Source organism: Trachurus japonicus, chromosome 5, assembly GCF_045865225.1.
Source record: "Trachurus japonicus isolate A0001 chromosome 5, Traja_1.0".
Lineage (NCBI taxonomy): Eukaryota > Metazoa > Chordata > Actinopteri > Carangiformes > Carangidae > Trachurus > Trachurus japonicus.
The window spans coordinates 748,715-763,622 of record NC_140911.1 but is presented as its reverse complement, the minus strand read 5'-3'; the positions used below and the strand labels follow the sequence as shown (position 1 = coordinate 763,622).

Sequence of the window (14,908 nt, the reverse complement as noted above, 5' to 3'; positions counted from 1 at the left end):
GTCTTATTTCTAGTCAAAACTTCATTTTTAGTCAAAACAAGTCTCATTCTACTTAAAATAAGACTCATCACATTAAAAGTAGCTTGTTTTTAGACACTTTTTACTTCTTTCAAGCAGATTTTCACTTGAAATAAGTAGAATAATCTGATAGTGGAGCAAGTTTTTCTTTCTTATTACAAACACAAAAAACTTTCTTTCACTGGCAGATTTTTCTACTTATTTCAAGTGAAAATTAGTTTGAAACAAGTGAAAATGATCTAAAAACAAGTTCATTTGTAGGTGATGAGTCTTATTTTAAGTGGAAAGAGATTAGTTTTGACTAGAAATGAGACATTTTGACAAGAAAGAAGACAAATATTCTTGGAAAGATGTAGAGTTTTTGTAGTGTTCCCATAGAGACAGTTCCTATGGAGACGGTTCCTATAGAGACGGTTCCCATAGAGACGGTTCATTATTAATGAGTGAATATTACATTAGAATAACTGGTGCTGGTCGTTTCTGTGTCTCCACCGGGTTCAGCGCTTCTCTGTCGTCTCCATCAGCTGATCGGTCTGAGTGATGTCATCGATGACATCACCGTCGATGACATCACCAGGCAGCGTCGATGACATCACCGAGCAGCGTCGATGACATCACCGAGCAGCGTCGATGACATCACCGAGCAGACCAAACAGCTGATCGATAGAATGACCAGCGGATCGGTGAAAAGTAAAAAGGGATGGTTGGTTACAGCGGTGCCGTTGCTAAGGGATGGTTGGTTGGTTACAGCGGTGCCGTTGCTAAGGGAGGGATGGTTGCTTACAGCGGTGCCGTTGCTACGGGCAACAGATAAAGAGCATCGATCACAGTCGTTATCAGAGATCAGTGTTGATGAGGTAGCATGAAGCTGATGGAGGGAACCAGTTCAGAGCGGCTGCGTCTTCAACCAGGTGGAGTTAACCAACCAATCACAGTCCGTCAGAGTGTGTGTGTGTGTGTGTGTGTGTGTGTGTGTGGCTGGCTACTGGACGTTTAGCTTTAAATCCAGAGGTATCAATCATCGATCATCCTTTAACTTTAACAACGGTAATAAAAACCTCTAGTCCACATCCCATCCACAATTATCAACGGCATCAAAACTAAGTGTTAAACCTCTCACATCCATTTATTGCGAATATAAAATCTCTTTTCTCTTATAACGCCTTTAAAAAAATACACTTTATACATGAAACCTCACAGATTCACTGAGTTCACACACAGAGCAGCTGTAGTGACGCGACTGCTGCACTGCAAAAACTCTACATCTCTCCAAGAATATTTGTCTCATTTCTAGTCAAAACTAATCTCTTTCCACTTAAAATAAGACTCATCACCTAAAAATGAACTTATTTTTAGATCATTTTCACTTGTTTCAAACTAATTTTCACTTGAAATAAGTAGAAAAATCTGCTAGTGAAAGCAAGTTGTTTGTGTTTGTAATAAGAAAGAAAAACTTGCTCCACTATCAGATTTTTCTACTTATTTTAAATGAAAATCTGCTTGAAAGAAGTAAAAAGTGTCTAAAAACAAGCTGCTTTTAATGTGATGAGTCTTATTTTAAGTAGAATGAGATTTGTTTTGACTAGAAATAAGACAAATATTCTTAGTTTTTGCAGTGTAGAACCTGATGTGTTCTGATTGGCTGTTTCCTCGTCGTGGCGTCTGATTGGACGGCAGCGTCCTCAGACTCTGACGGGACGTTGGACAGAGTTTAAACTAAAGAAGATGCTACAGGCGCCATGGCGACGGTTCAACCCCGTCCCAGCACGGCGCTTTGTTCACGTCTCCATGGCGACCGAGGCTGAGCTCAGATCAGTTTATTCTGTGCAGACTGGTTTCTGAGCGTGACGACGCCGCGGTTCATTCTTCATGCAGCCATGCAGGTCAGACACACACTCGGCTCGGCTCGGCTCGGATCGGATCGGATCGGATCAGATCGAATCGGATCGGATCGGATCAGATCGGATCGGCTCGTATCGGATCAGATCGGATCGGATCAGATCGAATCGGATCGGATCGGATCAGATCGGATCGGCTCGTATCGGCTCGTATCGGATCGGATCGGCTCGTATCGGCTCGGATCGGATCGGATCGGATCGGCTCGTATCGGATCGGATCGGATCGGCTCGGATCGGATCGTATCGGATCGGATCGGCTCGTATCGGATCGGATCGGCTCGTATCGGATCGGATCGGATCGGATCGGATCGGATCGGATCGGATCGGATCGGCTCGTATCGGATCGGATCGGCTCGGATCGGATCGGATCGGCTCGGATCGGATCGGATCGGATCGGATCGGCTCGGATCGGCTCGGATCGGATCGGATCGGATCGGATCGGATCGGGGACAACGATCATTCTAGTTTTTAACATTAGTAATTGTAGCTTTCTCTTAATTATTGGTTTATTATGAGTTTGACACGACTCATATCAGCAGCATTTTCACTGACGTTCCACCTGCAGATAAATCTGCTCGGATCGGATCGGCTCGGCTCGGCTGGGATCGGATCGGCTTGGCTCGGATCGGCTCAACATGCAGCAGCTCAGAGAAACACAGAAACCTCTACACGTGTAAACAGTCTGGAGAGAAGCTGGAAATGAAAAGGCACTGTGAGAGTTGTCTCGGTGACCGGCATGCAGAGGGAGAGTCCAGTTCAGATCTGCACTGCAAAAACTCAACATCTCACCAAGAATATCTGTCTTATTTCTAGCCGCCTGCATCGCCCCCCCCCCAGAAGAAGTTTCCTCCTTCAGCTGTCGTTAACATTTCCATGTTTCCCACATTCTCTGTTATAAACTGTTGTCTTGTCTGTAACAACATCTCTGTCCTGGGTGATGATCCCTCCTCTGTTGCTCACCCTGAGCTTTCTCCTGGTTTTCCCTGTTAAAAGGGTTTTCCATGGAGTTTTTCCTCAGTGGATGTGAGGGTCTAAGGACAGAGGATGTTGTTATGATGGGATGTAAAGCCCTTTGAGACAAACTGTTGGTAAAAACGGGCTATACTAATAAAACTGCCTTGCCTTGTCAAAACAAATCTCATTCTACTTCAAATAAGACTCATCACATTAAAAAGCAGCTTGTTTTTAGACACTTTTTACTTCTTTCAAGCAGATTTTCACTTGAAATAAGTAGAAAAATCTGATAGTGGAGCAAGTTTTTCTTTCTTATTACAAACACAAAAAACTTGCTTTCACTGGCAGATTTTTCTACTTATTTCAAGTGAAAATTAGTTTGAAACAAGTGAAAATGATCTAAAAACAAGTTAATTTTTAGGTGATGAGTCTTATTTTAAGTGAAAAGAGATTAGTTTTGACTAGAAATTAGACAAATATTCCTGGAAAGATTTAGAGTTTTTGCAGTGTTCAACACGTTCCTGTTCATCACAGAAAAGATTAATTTCGTCTGCGTCGTGTGGAATGTTTCCTTCCCTTTCCTCTCAATGGCCCTCATTTATCAAACTTGCGCAGGATCTGGTGTAGATTCTGGTGTAAATATCAGTGTACGGCAAGTGTCACGTGTGATTTACTAAAAGTGTGTACGCTGCTGATTTCGGCGTAGAACCGGCGTGGTGGTGATAAATCCGGCGGCTGAAAACGAGCGTCATTTAAATGTCACGCCCCGATATATTCCTGCTTTAGAGGCGTCGCCCTGCCCCTTTTACGACATGGAGACACGGAAGACGGCCAAGAAGAGACTTTACTGACGTTACCGCGTTGAACAGGGAGAGGGCGGCAACATTAAATATCTGGACATTGATAGATTGATAGTTTTTGTGATTAAGCGTCATCCCGGTGGATGGAGGCTGCAGACGCACGTGTCACCGACCACGTCAGGAAACCCAGCGATCTCATGAAATGCTCCTGCAGTTTACTAAACACAAGTGATTGAGGAGAAATCATAGGCATATTACTGCTGCGAACGCGACTTTATGACCATCAGCACCGCTGGCATGGTTCGGCTGATGGAGGGATGTGAAACACCGGCCCGATGTCCCGCTGACAGGTCCCGGTGACGGGAAAAAAAAAAAAAAACACTCTGCCGCGGAGATCAGCTGTATCTGGACAGGTAGCGGAGCCCCCCCCCCCCGCCGGCTCCGGTGTCCGGCAGAGAGAGACTGAGGAGCCGTCCGGTCATGCTCTGGTGCAGGAGATGTTGGAAGTTTGTGTGTGTGATCTACAATAACAGGTCTGTCTGTTTCTGTTTACACAGCTGATTAACGAGCATCTGTCACGTCGTGGTTTTTAATTCATCTCAGTTGCTCAAAATAAAAGTCGAGTTAAATTTTCAACACGGACTTGGTTGTAGCGTTTCTTTTTTTTTGGCTACTTTTTATCTTTTTATCAATATAAACAACAACAACATGTGGTCCACATCACTGCGTTATTAGACTATGGTTTAATAATCATTCTGACACAGCAGCACTCCTTCCTGCATGTTCTACGCTGGTTCTAAATGTGCGTACACCTGGTCAGAGCTGGCGTGAGATTTGTGCGTACCGTACGCTCACGCTCAGATTAATAAATGCCGATCCTTGCGGTGAATTTGGTGTACACCCATTTTTTTGGTGTACGCAAGTTTCATAAATGAGGGCCAATGTGAACACAATCTAAATCACAGAAAAACCGAATCAGTGTGTGCAAGTTACCGACCAATGAGCTGCCAGCGCGGCCGGCGGCTCCGCCCCCAACTCAGCAGCAGCCAATCAGCTGCTGTGTGACGTCTGATGAGCTACAGACTGAGGCGGTTGCAGCAGCAGCAGAGTGAAGAGGAAGAGCAGGTTTCTGTTTCTGTTGGAAGCTGAGATGTCCCGGGTTTCTGAGTGTCTGTGAACACAACACGGTCCAGACGTGGAGATGAACATGTGGATGACAGGACGAGTCCCGGTCCGAGGAGGGAAGACGGCGTCTCTCCGGGGTCATGACCTCGGAGAGATGAAGACACTGGATCCGTGTGTGTGTGTGTGTGTGCACTGCAAAAACTCTACATCTTTCCAAGAATATTTGTCTTATTTCTTGTCAAAATGTCTCATTTCTAGTCAAAACAAATCTCATTCTACTTAAAATAAGACTCATCACATTAAAAGCAGCTTGTTTTTAGACACTTTTTACTTCTTTCAAGCAGATTTTCACTTGAAATAAGTAGAAAAATCTGATAGTGGATCAATAAGCCTGTGAATATTCTCATTTGTCCAGGTCGTAGTTATCTCAAGGAGGTTAAATGGAAAGCAACTGGACTTAGTTATTTGTCTAGAAGACGTTTCACCTCTCATCCAAGAGGCTTCATCAGTTCATGTAGCATCTGGCCAGGCGAGGCTAGTCCTAACTTCCTTGAGATGATAGTGGAGCAAGTTTTTCTTTCTTATTACAAGCACAAAAAACTTGCTTTCACTGGCAGATTTTTCTACTTATTTCAAGTGAAAATTTGTTTGAAACAAGTGAAAATGATCTAAAAACAAGTTCATTTTTAGGTGATGAGTCTTATTTTAAGTGGAAAGAGATTAGTTTAGACTAGAAATGAGACATTTTGACTAGAAATAAGACAAATATTCTTGGTAAAAGAATGAGTTTTTGCAGTGTGTGTGTGTGTTTCTACGGTGACGTGATGCAGCTGGACCTCAGTGTCTTCAGGAGATGAGACGAGACGAGACGGGACGAGGCTGTAGGACGTCAGCGCTGGGACGGCAGCGGCGCCATGGACAGAGCGTCCATCTCCTCGGCGATGGCGTCCAGCTCCTCGGTGCGGACGGCCTGCGTGATGAGCTGCAGCTCCTCGGACAGCGTCTCGCTGCGGAACGCCACGCGGATGTCGGGGACGTTGGTGCGGCGGATGTCGTTGCTCTCCGGCCCCTCACGGGCGTAGCTCGGCCCCAGCCAGTAGCTCTTAGCCTGAGGGACGGGAAAGGGAATCGAACATGTGACAACGGCTGGACACGTTTTAACTAGAGCGCTGGAATAAGAGAGTAACGACACTTCCATTGAGTCCCGTGGTAAAGCTTCATGCCCCCTAGTGGCAGGATGTGGGTATTGCAAAAGCGCCCAGAAAACTCATTCACTCCAATGTATGTGTGTTGCCCACTTGCTGGTAAATTGATGAAAACGGCCGTGTTTTTGTTTTTAGGTGTCTTGGTCATATCAAATTATACTTATAATTTATGTATTTCAAAATGTAGATTGTAACATTAAAGGGATATTCCGGCGTAAGTGGTCCAACGCACCGTAACACCTGGTTTGCCTGGTTTCTATTGAAAAGAGACGAAAACAACTCACCCACTCTGCTCCAGTTATACGCTATGCAGCAACTTTCTGTGTCCAGCATAGAGTCCAGGCACTGACAACACACACCGAGGCCGACTGGCAGCACAAACATCTGGTTTCAGCACAAACATCTGGTTTCAGCACAAACATCTGGTTTCAGCGGTCACCGACAGCACAAACATCTGGTTTCAGCACTGACCACTTGATTCCCCCAGATCCTATCTGTGATGTCTGCTTGTTGTAGCCATGGTTACAGGTAGTCAGCTGTTGTAGCCATGGTTACAGGTAGTCAGCTGGCGTGGAGGCGATTACAGAGTGAAGTAGAGTCCTGCAGCTCAAGGATGAATGTGTGTGTATTACTCCATATAATGCAGCTAAGTTCCTATGTATCTTCATCAGTTTATAAAAGTTATTATCGAGAGAATCACGTAAACAAGCGCGAGATTAGACGCGACGTCACACGCGCAACCAGGACGCCATTCGTTGCCGGAAGAGACTGTCTGTAATTTAGTGAAGGAGACATCACAGACACGGCTGAGTTTATGGAGTTTAAGAACAACAACGACTGGTTTCATTTCGATGGGCGCCACTATCAGTTAGAGACCGAGTTTACTGAAGACGAGCTGAAGGAAATGGAGGAGGAAAGTGAAAGAGGGGCAGCTGCGGTGGAGACTATGTGCTGGACCTGGGGGAATCAAGTGGTCACTGCCTGTCAGTGGCCGCTGAAACCAGATGTTTGTGCTGGCCGCTGAAACCAGATGTTTGTGCCGCCAGTGGCTGCTGAAACCAGATGTTTGTGCTGAAACCAGATGTTTATGCTGAAACCAGATGTTTGTGCTGCTAGTGGCCGCTGAAACCAGATGTTTGTATTGAAACCAGATGTTTATGCTGAAACCAGATGTTTGTATTGAAACCAGATGTTTGTGCTGAAACCAGATGTTTGTATTGAAACCAGATGTTTATGCTGAAACCAGATGTTTGTATTGAAACCAGATGTTTGTGCTGAAACCAGATGTTTGTGCTGCCAGTCGGCCTCGGACGTGTGTTGTCAGTGCCTGGACTCTATGCTGGACACGGAAAGTTGCTGCATAGCGTATAACTGGAGCAGAGTGGGTGAGTTGTTTTCGTCTCTTTTCAACAGAAACCAGGCAAAGCTAACAGATGTTTGATGCCTCGTATTATGGGATGGGACCCTGTTTGTACTGTTGATGGCGTTTGGTGCTGTTCTGAGCATTATTTGTGGCTGTAAGTGGCTTTTTGATCGGTGGATAGTGGTTCTGTATACTGCGCTGTTTGTTGTGGTGCGGTCATTGCTAAAGTTGCTACAACTGGAGAAGCTAGACTTCATCTGTCGAGGGGGGGGGTCTAACTCGGTGTTACGGTGCGTTGGACCATGGCTTAAACTTACGCCGGAATATCCCTTTAAAGTTATAAAAGGGAAAGGTGAAATCCGGCGATCTGATTGGTTGTTAGCCGTGGTATAATGAGCATATACCACGGCTACTATTCTAAAGCCTTATCACAGCGTAGGCTATCACTCCGCCTCAGGCACGTATGACTGGTATAAATGGAAGTTGTTCATGTATCCATGACAACGGACTGTTGCAGTCCGTAGTAAAAGACATAATGGTGGTGGTCTATGCTCATTCTACCACTCTAAGGGGGAACAACGCCCCTTAGAGTGGTAGAATGAGCATAGACCACGGACTGGAGGGATATATTGCTTAAGTATAGTCTGTAGGAATCCCCCCATCTAGCGGTGCAGTTGCATATCTGAACGTATTCTTGATGTTGCATTCAGGTGAAATGGGGCAGACGTCAGACAGACAACAGACGCTGCATGTAACAGGATAAACAAGTGGTCCGCCAGCACGAGGCAAAACAATACAGGCCTGACAACATGTTGTCATGGTCAGAACGGTGTGTGTGTGTGTGTGTGTTACCTTGTGTGAGAAGCCGCTCATCAGAACGCTGTTTCTGGCCAGTTCACACATGTCACAGGAGCTGAGCTTCCAGACCTGAGCAGCGATGCTGTACTCCTCCATCAGAGGCTCCTACACACACACACATTATACACACATTATACACACAAATTATACACACACACACATTAGACACCTACAGCTCAGACTTCAGCTGGTTGCCGTGGAGACGAGGCCTTAGCGACAGACCTTGGTGAAGTGGAACTGCAGCGGGTCGTCGGTGGACAGAGACACCATGAGGCCGCGGGACAGATACTCCGGCAGCGGGTTGCGGTGGTAACTAAGGAACAGGCTGTTGTTGCTAAGGGGAGACATGGCGATGCCGATCTGGGCCAAGTAGTAGAGGTACTGCAGCACCGGGGCCTAGGGACACACACACACACACACAGACTCAGGACTCTCGTCACATCTTCTGACCTTGATCCTCGTTGATATCATGGTTCAGATGATTTTAGCAGTTTCTTAAAGGGATAGTTCACCCAAAATTGAAGTTTCATACTCATGATCTCCCCCCCCTCATGTAAGGGCTGGGAGAAGTTTCAGAGTCCTCCGTGGCTTCTCTGAGTTACAGCGGGGCTCCGTGCAGCACTGCATGTCCATATGACGGTTGAGAACGGAGCTCACTTTTCTTCGTCCAAAAAAACATTGGACATTACATACGAGCAGCATGGAGGTATCTGGATGTTTTTTGGTGTGTCTTTTTGTTACGAAGACAGTTGGTATCCATTTGCAGCCGTCATATGGACATGCACTGCTACGCCGAGACCCCCTGTAACTCAGAGAAGCCACGGAGGACTCTGAAACTTCTCCCAGCATTAGTCCACATGAGGGGGAGGAGAGTGAACTATCCCTTTAGAGGAATGTAGTTTCATATAGTTTCATGTTGTAGTGAGCTCTGATAATAAAGTCTAGAGTGTTTGGGGCTCGTACCTTCCGGAGCAGCAGTCCGTGGGAGATGTTTTCTGACAGCATGAATCCTGACACCAGGTGGTGGACGGGTCCGGCCTCGCCACAGTGAGGTCGCAGCACGAAGGTGTGGAAGCCCCGCCTCCTGGCAACACAACACAACCACAACCACACCGTTACAGCGTTACACCGTTACAGCGTTACAACACAACCACAACCACACCGTTACACCGTTACACCATTACACCGTTACAGTGTTAAACCGTCACAGCGTCACACCATTACAGCGTTACACCGTTACAGCGTTACACTGTTACAGCATTACACCGTTACACTGTCACACCATTACACCGTTACAGCGTTACACTGTTATTGCAATAAAAGTCTAAATGTCTTAAAGGACAACACACTCCCCACCTGACCTCTGTGAGGTCACTACTCAGCTAAATTATGAACTAAGCGGGTTTCTGATCTTCAGTCTTTAGCTAGAAGTAAGATGACTTCTGAAACTGGTCTAAAGAAAGTCTTTGAATGTCCTTGATCTGTGGTCTTCAATTCCACTTTCCTGACCCTTCCATCACCTCCAGGAAAGGTCTTTGTGATCACAGCCATTGGCCAGTTGTTGCGAGCAGCTTGATTGTCCTTGAGAAGAACAATGTCGCCTTCTTGGAGGTTTTTGCAGGATTTGGTCCATTTTTTCCGATGTTGCAAGGTGAACAAGTAGTCTTGTCTCCAACGATTCCAGAACTTGTTGGCGAGACATTGTACTTGTCTCCACTGTTTGGTCAGGAGATCTTTATCTGTAAAGTCTCCTGGTGGAGGTGGGACTCCAACTTTCTGAGTTAGGAGCATTGATGGTGACAGAATGAATGGATCCTCAGGGTCATTTGAAACTGGGATCAGTGGCCTTGCGTTTATGATTGATGTCACCTCTGCCATTAATGTACACAAGACCTCATGGGTTAAGCGCTCGTATTGTTGTAGCAGCATGGAGTCCAAAATTCTTCGGGCCACTCCAATCAAACGTTCCCAAGAGCCACCCATGTGCGAGGCATGTGGGGGGTTGAAAACCCAGGTGCACCCTTGATGGCTTAGGAACCTCTGCACAGTGGTGTCTGGTCCGTCTTTACTCATCCCAAGTTCCTTGCAAGCCCCTATGAAGTTTGTGCCGCAATCAGATCTTAGTTGCTTGGCAGGTCCTCTAACTGCAAAGAAACGCCTTATAGCATTGATGCAGCTCGAAGTGTCCATTGAGTCGATGACCTCGATGTGCACTGCTCTGGAGCTCATACAGCAGAACAATATGGCCCAACGCTTGCTCTCAGCTTGTCCTCCTCTTGTACGTCTGCTGATGATAGACCAAGGTCCGAAGACGTCCAACCCCACGTATGTGAAAGGAGGGCAAGTTGCAAGGCGCTCTGGCGGCAAGTCTGCCATGCGTTGTTCCTGCTGTTTTCCTCTAAGTCTACGACAGATTACACATTTGTGTAGGACTGAGTTGACGAGCCTTTTCCTTCCCAGGAGCCATAGTCCTGCTGCTCTGACAGCGCCTTCTGTCAGGTGACGGCCTTGATGTTTGACTTGAGCATGATAATGTCTGACAAGCAACAAAGAAACATGGCTGTCTTTTGGGAGAATTATTGGGTTCTTTTCTCCAATGTCCAGGTTAGCATTTTTCAGCCGGCCTCCGACGCAGATGAGATTGTTCTGCAGGATTGGACTGAGACGATCAAGGCTGCTGTTTGGAGGAGCTGGCTTGTTTGTCTCCAATGCTTCAAACTCCTTTGTGAATGCTCTCTTCTGAACAGCTCTGATGATAACTCCCTTTGCTTGGGATAGTTCATCTGGAGTGCGAGGCAAATCGCACTTATGCCATCCCTTGCACTTGTCCACACTGCTGGAGGACTTGTAAGACCTTGCAATATGAATTAGAAGAGCTACAGCTCGGACAAGAGTATGGAAGCTAGAGAACCTTTGAAAACCTTCTGTGCAAAGGCCTCCCTCTCTAAGTTGCGTGGCGTAGCTCCTCACCTGTGGACGGATTTCGACGTCTAGCTCCGGTTCGACTAAATCGAATGAGCTCAATGATTCTGTGTCATTGGACGGTTTGAGCAGAAAGGCGGGTCCTTAAACCACGTTGTTTGTGCCAGGTGTGAAGCAGGCACCGACCTTGATGCGTGGTCAGCAGGATTATCCTCCGTAGGCACGTAGTGCCATTGGTCCGATCTTGTGGTCTGACGAATACGCTGAACTCTATTATGGACATAGACGTAGAAGCGTTTGGATTCGTTATAGATGTAACCGAGGACCACTTTGCTGTCGGTATAGAACTGGGTGGAGTTCAGCCTCAAGTCCAACTCATCATGAATTAGTTCTGCCATTTCCACAGCCAAGACTGCAGCGCATAGCTCGAGTCTTGGAATGGTTGGTTCAGACTGGGGTGCCAGTTTCGATTTACCCATAACAAACCCAATGTGAGCTTGTCCGTCTTCCTGTACAACCTTCAAGTACGCAACAGCACCAATGGCTTTGGTAGATGCGTCAGAGAACACGCAGAGCTCTGTTCGAGCTGCCTTGGCCAGAGAAGTTGCTGTGTAAGGTCTTGGTACATGAAGGTGTTTCAGGTCCTGGAGAGAATCTCACCAGGCTTGCCACTTACTGAATTTATCTTCAGGTAAGGGTGTGTCCCAATCAGACAGCTCAACTGTCAGTTCTCTGAGGAGAGCTCTTCCTTGGATTGTGATCGGGGCCAGAAATCCCAAGGGGTCAAAAACGCTATTCACTGTGGAAAGGACTCCACGGCGAGTAAAGGGCTTAGTGTCGGTCGACACGGAGTAGGTGAACGTGTCACTTGATATCTCCCAGATGAGGCCCAGGCTGCGTTGGGTTGGCGTAGCTTCTCCACTGAGGTCTATGTCTTTGATGGTTGCTGCCCGGTCCTCAGGTGAAAAGGCGTCCAAGACCACTTGACTGTTCGAAGCGAACTTGTGAAGCCGAAGGTTCGACTCAGCAAGCGAAGATTGAGTTCGCCGTAGCAAGTCAATGGCTTCGGTCTCGGTTGATACAGAACAAAGTCCGTCATCAACATAAAAGTGACGCTCTACAAAGTTGACTGTGTCGGTGCCATGTTCTCGAGCACCCTCTCTGATAGCTCTTCTAAGCCCATAGATAGCTACGGCAGGGGAGGGGCTGTTGCCGAAAACATGCACCTTCATTCGGTAGTCTATGATTTCTTTTGTGACATCATTGTCCTTGTACCACAAGAATCTCAGGTAGTTCCTGTGGTTTTCTTGCACCAGGAAACAGTGAAACATTTGCTGTATATCAGCCAGGACAGCAACCCTTTCCTTCCGGAACCGCATCAAAACTCCTAAAAGCGAGTTGTTCAGGTCCGGGCCTGTGAGGAGCACATCGTTGAGAGAAATGCCTGAGTGTTGGGCACTCGAGTCAAACACCACTCTGATTTGGCCCGGTTTTTGTGGGTGAAACACGCCAAATGTTGGCAGGTACCAACATTCTTCATCTTCTCTCAATGGTGGTGCTACCTCAGCATGGTCGTACTCAAATATTTTTCCCATGAAGGCCACATACTGCTGTTGCATCTCTGGCTTCCTGGTTAGCGTTCGTTGGAGTGATGCAAAGCGTTTGATCGCTTGTTCTCGGTTGTTGGGCAAGCGAGGTCTTGGTTGCCTGAATGGGAGCGGAGCTACCCAACTATTCGCCTCGTTTATGTAGACCTTTTTGTCCATTAGTTCCAAAAAGATCTCATCTTCAATTGAAGATGCCACCTTGTTGTCATGTTCAGTGTGATTAAACACTGTTCTTCCTAGCGTCTCCTCCGGTGCTTTGCTTGACTCTTGGATCCTGTCTCTAGGTTGGAGAATTCTTTCTTTGATATGTAAGAAGTTTGTGCAGGGTTGAAGGAATGAGGGCCGGCCATTGTCTAGCACAGTCGTTTTGAAAGAATTGACAGTTGGCTTGTGTGCATTCCCCAAGCAGACTTCTCCAACCAGCACCCAACCTAGGTCTAGGCGTTGAGCGAAAGGAGCGTGGTGAGGGCCGTTAACTTGTTCTCGTACCTTGTGCACTCTGATTATGTCCCTGCCAAGTAGCAGTAGGATCTCAGCAGTAGGGTCAACCTCTGGGAGGTGCTGTGCTACTTTCACCAGATGTGGGAAATGTAGAGCTACATGAGGCGTTGGAATTTCGGACCGATTGTCCAGTATATCATTGCACTCGATGAGTGGTGGGAGAGGGATTGTGACCTTCCCATTGAGCGACTCAATCACAAAGTCCTCAGCCTTCTGGCCAGATGTTTCTATTGTACCAGAACATGTTCTTAGATAGTAAGAGCAAGGTTCGCCCTTGATGTTGAACAGCTTGAAAAAACTAGACTTTGCCAGGGATCGGTTACTTTGGTCATCCAGGATGACGTAGGCCTTGATAGCTTTGTCTGGTTGACCTTTGTGATACACTTTCGCGAGGCAAATCTTAGAACATGAGCGGCCAACTTGTCCTGTGCCACATATTTCGGTGCAGCTGGAGTTGACAACGTCTTTGCTGTTGTCACTTTCTTCTCCCTCCCCGCCATTGTGTGGTGGAGTTGAGGGAGCCTCACCTTGAGGTGCAGGGCCTGGATGCATAGCAGAGTCGTGTTTGGTGCTATCACACTCCATACATTTGATGGCGATTTGGCAGTCCTTGGTCAAATGAGTGGTTGAGCTGCAACATTTGAAACAAATTCCTCTTTCTTTGAGGAAAGTCTTTCTATCCTCCAGATTCTTGGCTCTGAAAGCTCTGCACCGCTTGAGGGGGTGTGGTTTGCCATGAATTGGACAGCTTCTGTTTGGGTCACTGATGCTTTTCTCACGACTGCTTGTGTTCAAGCCTGCTGAGACAACATCTGTCTTATGAACTGTGATGGGGTTCCTTGTCCCTTTAAAGGAGAATTTCTCATGCTTAACAGGTGAGTTAGTAGCACTTAACAGAGCAAAGCTCGGGTCATTCCTTTTCTGTGCTTCGTAGCGTACAAACCTAGCAAAGAATTCAAATGGTGGAAATTGTCCATAATTTTCTTCCTTGAACCTTGAACCCTCCGACATCCATCTTTCTTGAAGCCCATAAGGAAGTTTTGCTACTATGGGTTCAATTCCACGTGCAGTGTCCAGGTAAGTCAAAGCTGAGAGGTAGCCATCCTCCTTGGCACACTGTAGTTCCATTAGCAAATCTGCTAGTTCCTGAAGCTTCATGTGTTCTTTTCCTGAAACTCTTGGGAAATTATCAAGTCGTTTGAAAAGAGACCTTTCGATCACTTCAGGTGCTGCATAACATACCTGGAGCCGTTCCCAAGCCTTGTTGAGGGCTTTGGCTGGGTCTGTTATATGTGCTGACCGTAGACGTTTGACATGGTCGGTGGATTCTCTACCGAGCCATTTGGTCATCAAGTCCAATTCCTCAGTAGCTGAGAGTTCTAACCCTTGAGTGGCATTGTTGAATGATGACTTCCAAGCACGATAGTTTTCAGGCTTGTCATCGAATTGATATAAACTTGAACTTAGCAAATCACGCCGAGCTAAGTATTGTGCCAGGTTTTCCGTTGCAGGTGTATTGGGGCTAGGTGATGGCCTAAATTGTGGATGGAAGGGCCGTGCTGACTCATTCAAGTCTGAGTGACGTGGTTTTGCATTCCTCCGTTGGTCATATTCTCCGTATGGAGCCTTGTTTTCCTCTTTGATAGCTGGTGGCGCA

The 14,908-nt window shown here is 46.7% G+C and overlaps 1 protein-coding gene across 4 annotated transcripts in view; it reads right to left on the bottom strand.

The window, feature by feature from the left end:
- Window positions 1-5,665: 5,665 nt before the first annotated feature.
- The window catches only part of ampd2a (adenosine monophosphate deaminase 2a), a 50,193-nt gene continuing 40,950 nt past the window's right edge, over window positions 5,666-14,908 (bottom strand). For all 4 annotated transcript variants that reach the window (XM_085775507.1, XM_085775506.1, XM_085775505.1 and 1 more), the window contains 4 exons: window positions 9,185-9,305; window positions 8,444-8,617; window positions 8,216-8,326; window positions 5,666-5,903 (listed from right to left, as the gene is read on the bottom strand). In XM_085775507.1, coding sequence (XP_085631633.1) covers window positions 5,685-5,903; window positions 8,216-8,326; window positions 8,444-8,617; window positions 9,185-9,305 — 625 coding nt within the window. In that variant the 3' untranslated portion in view covers window positions 5,666-5,684. The remainder of the gene's footprint in view (window positions 5,904-8,215; window positions 8,327-8,443; window positions 8,618-9,184; window positions 9,306-14,908) is intronic.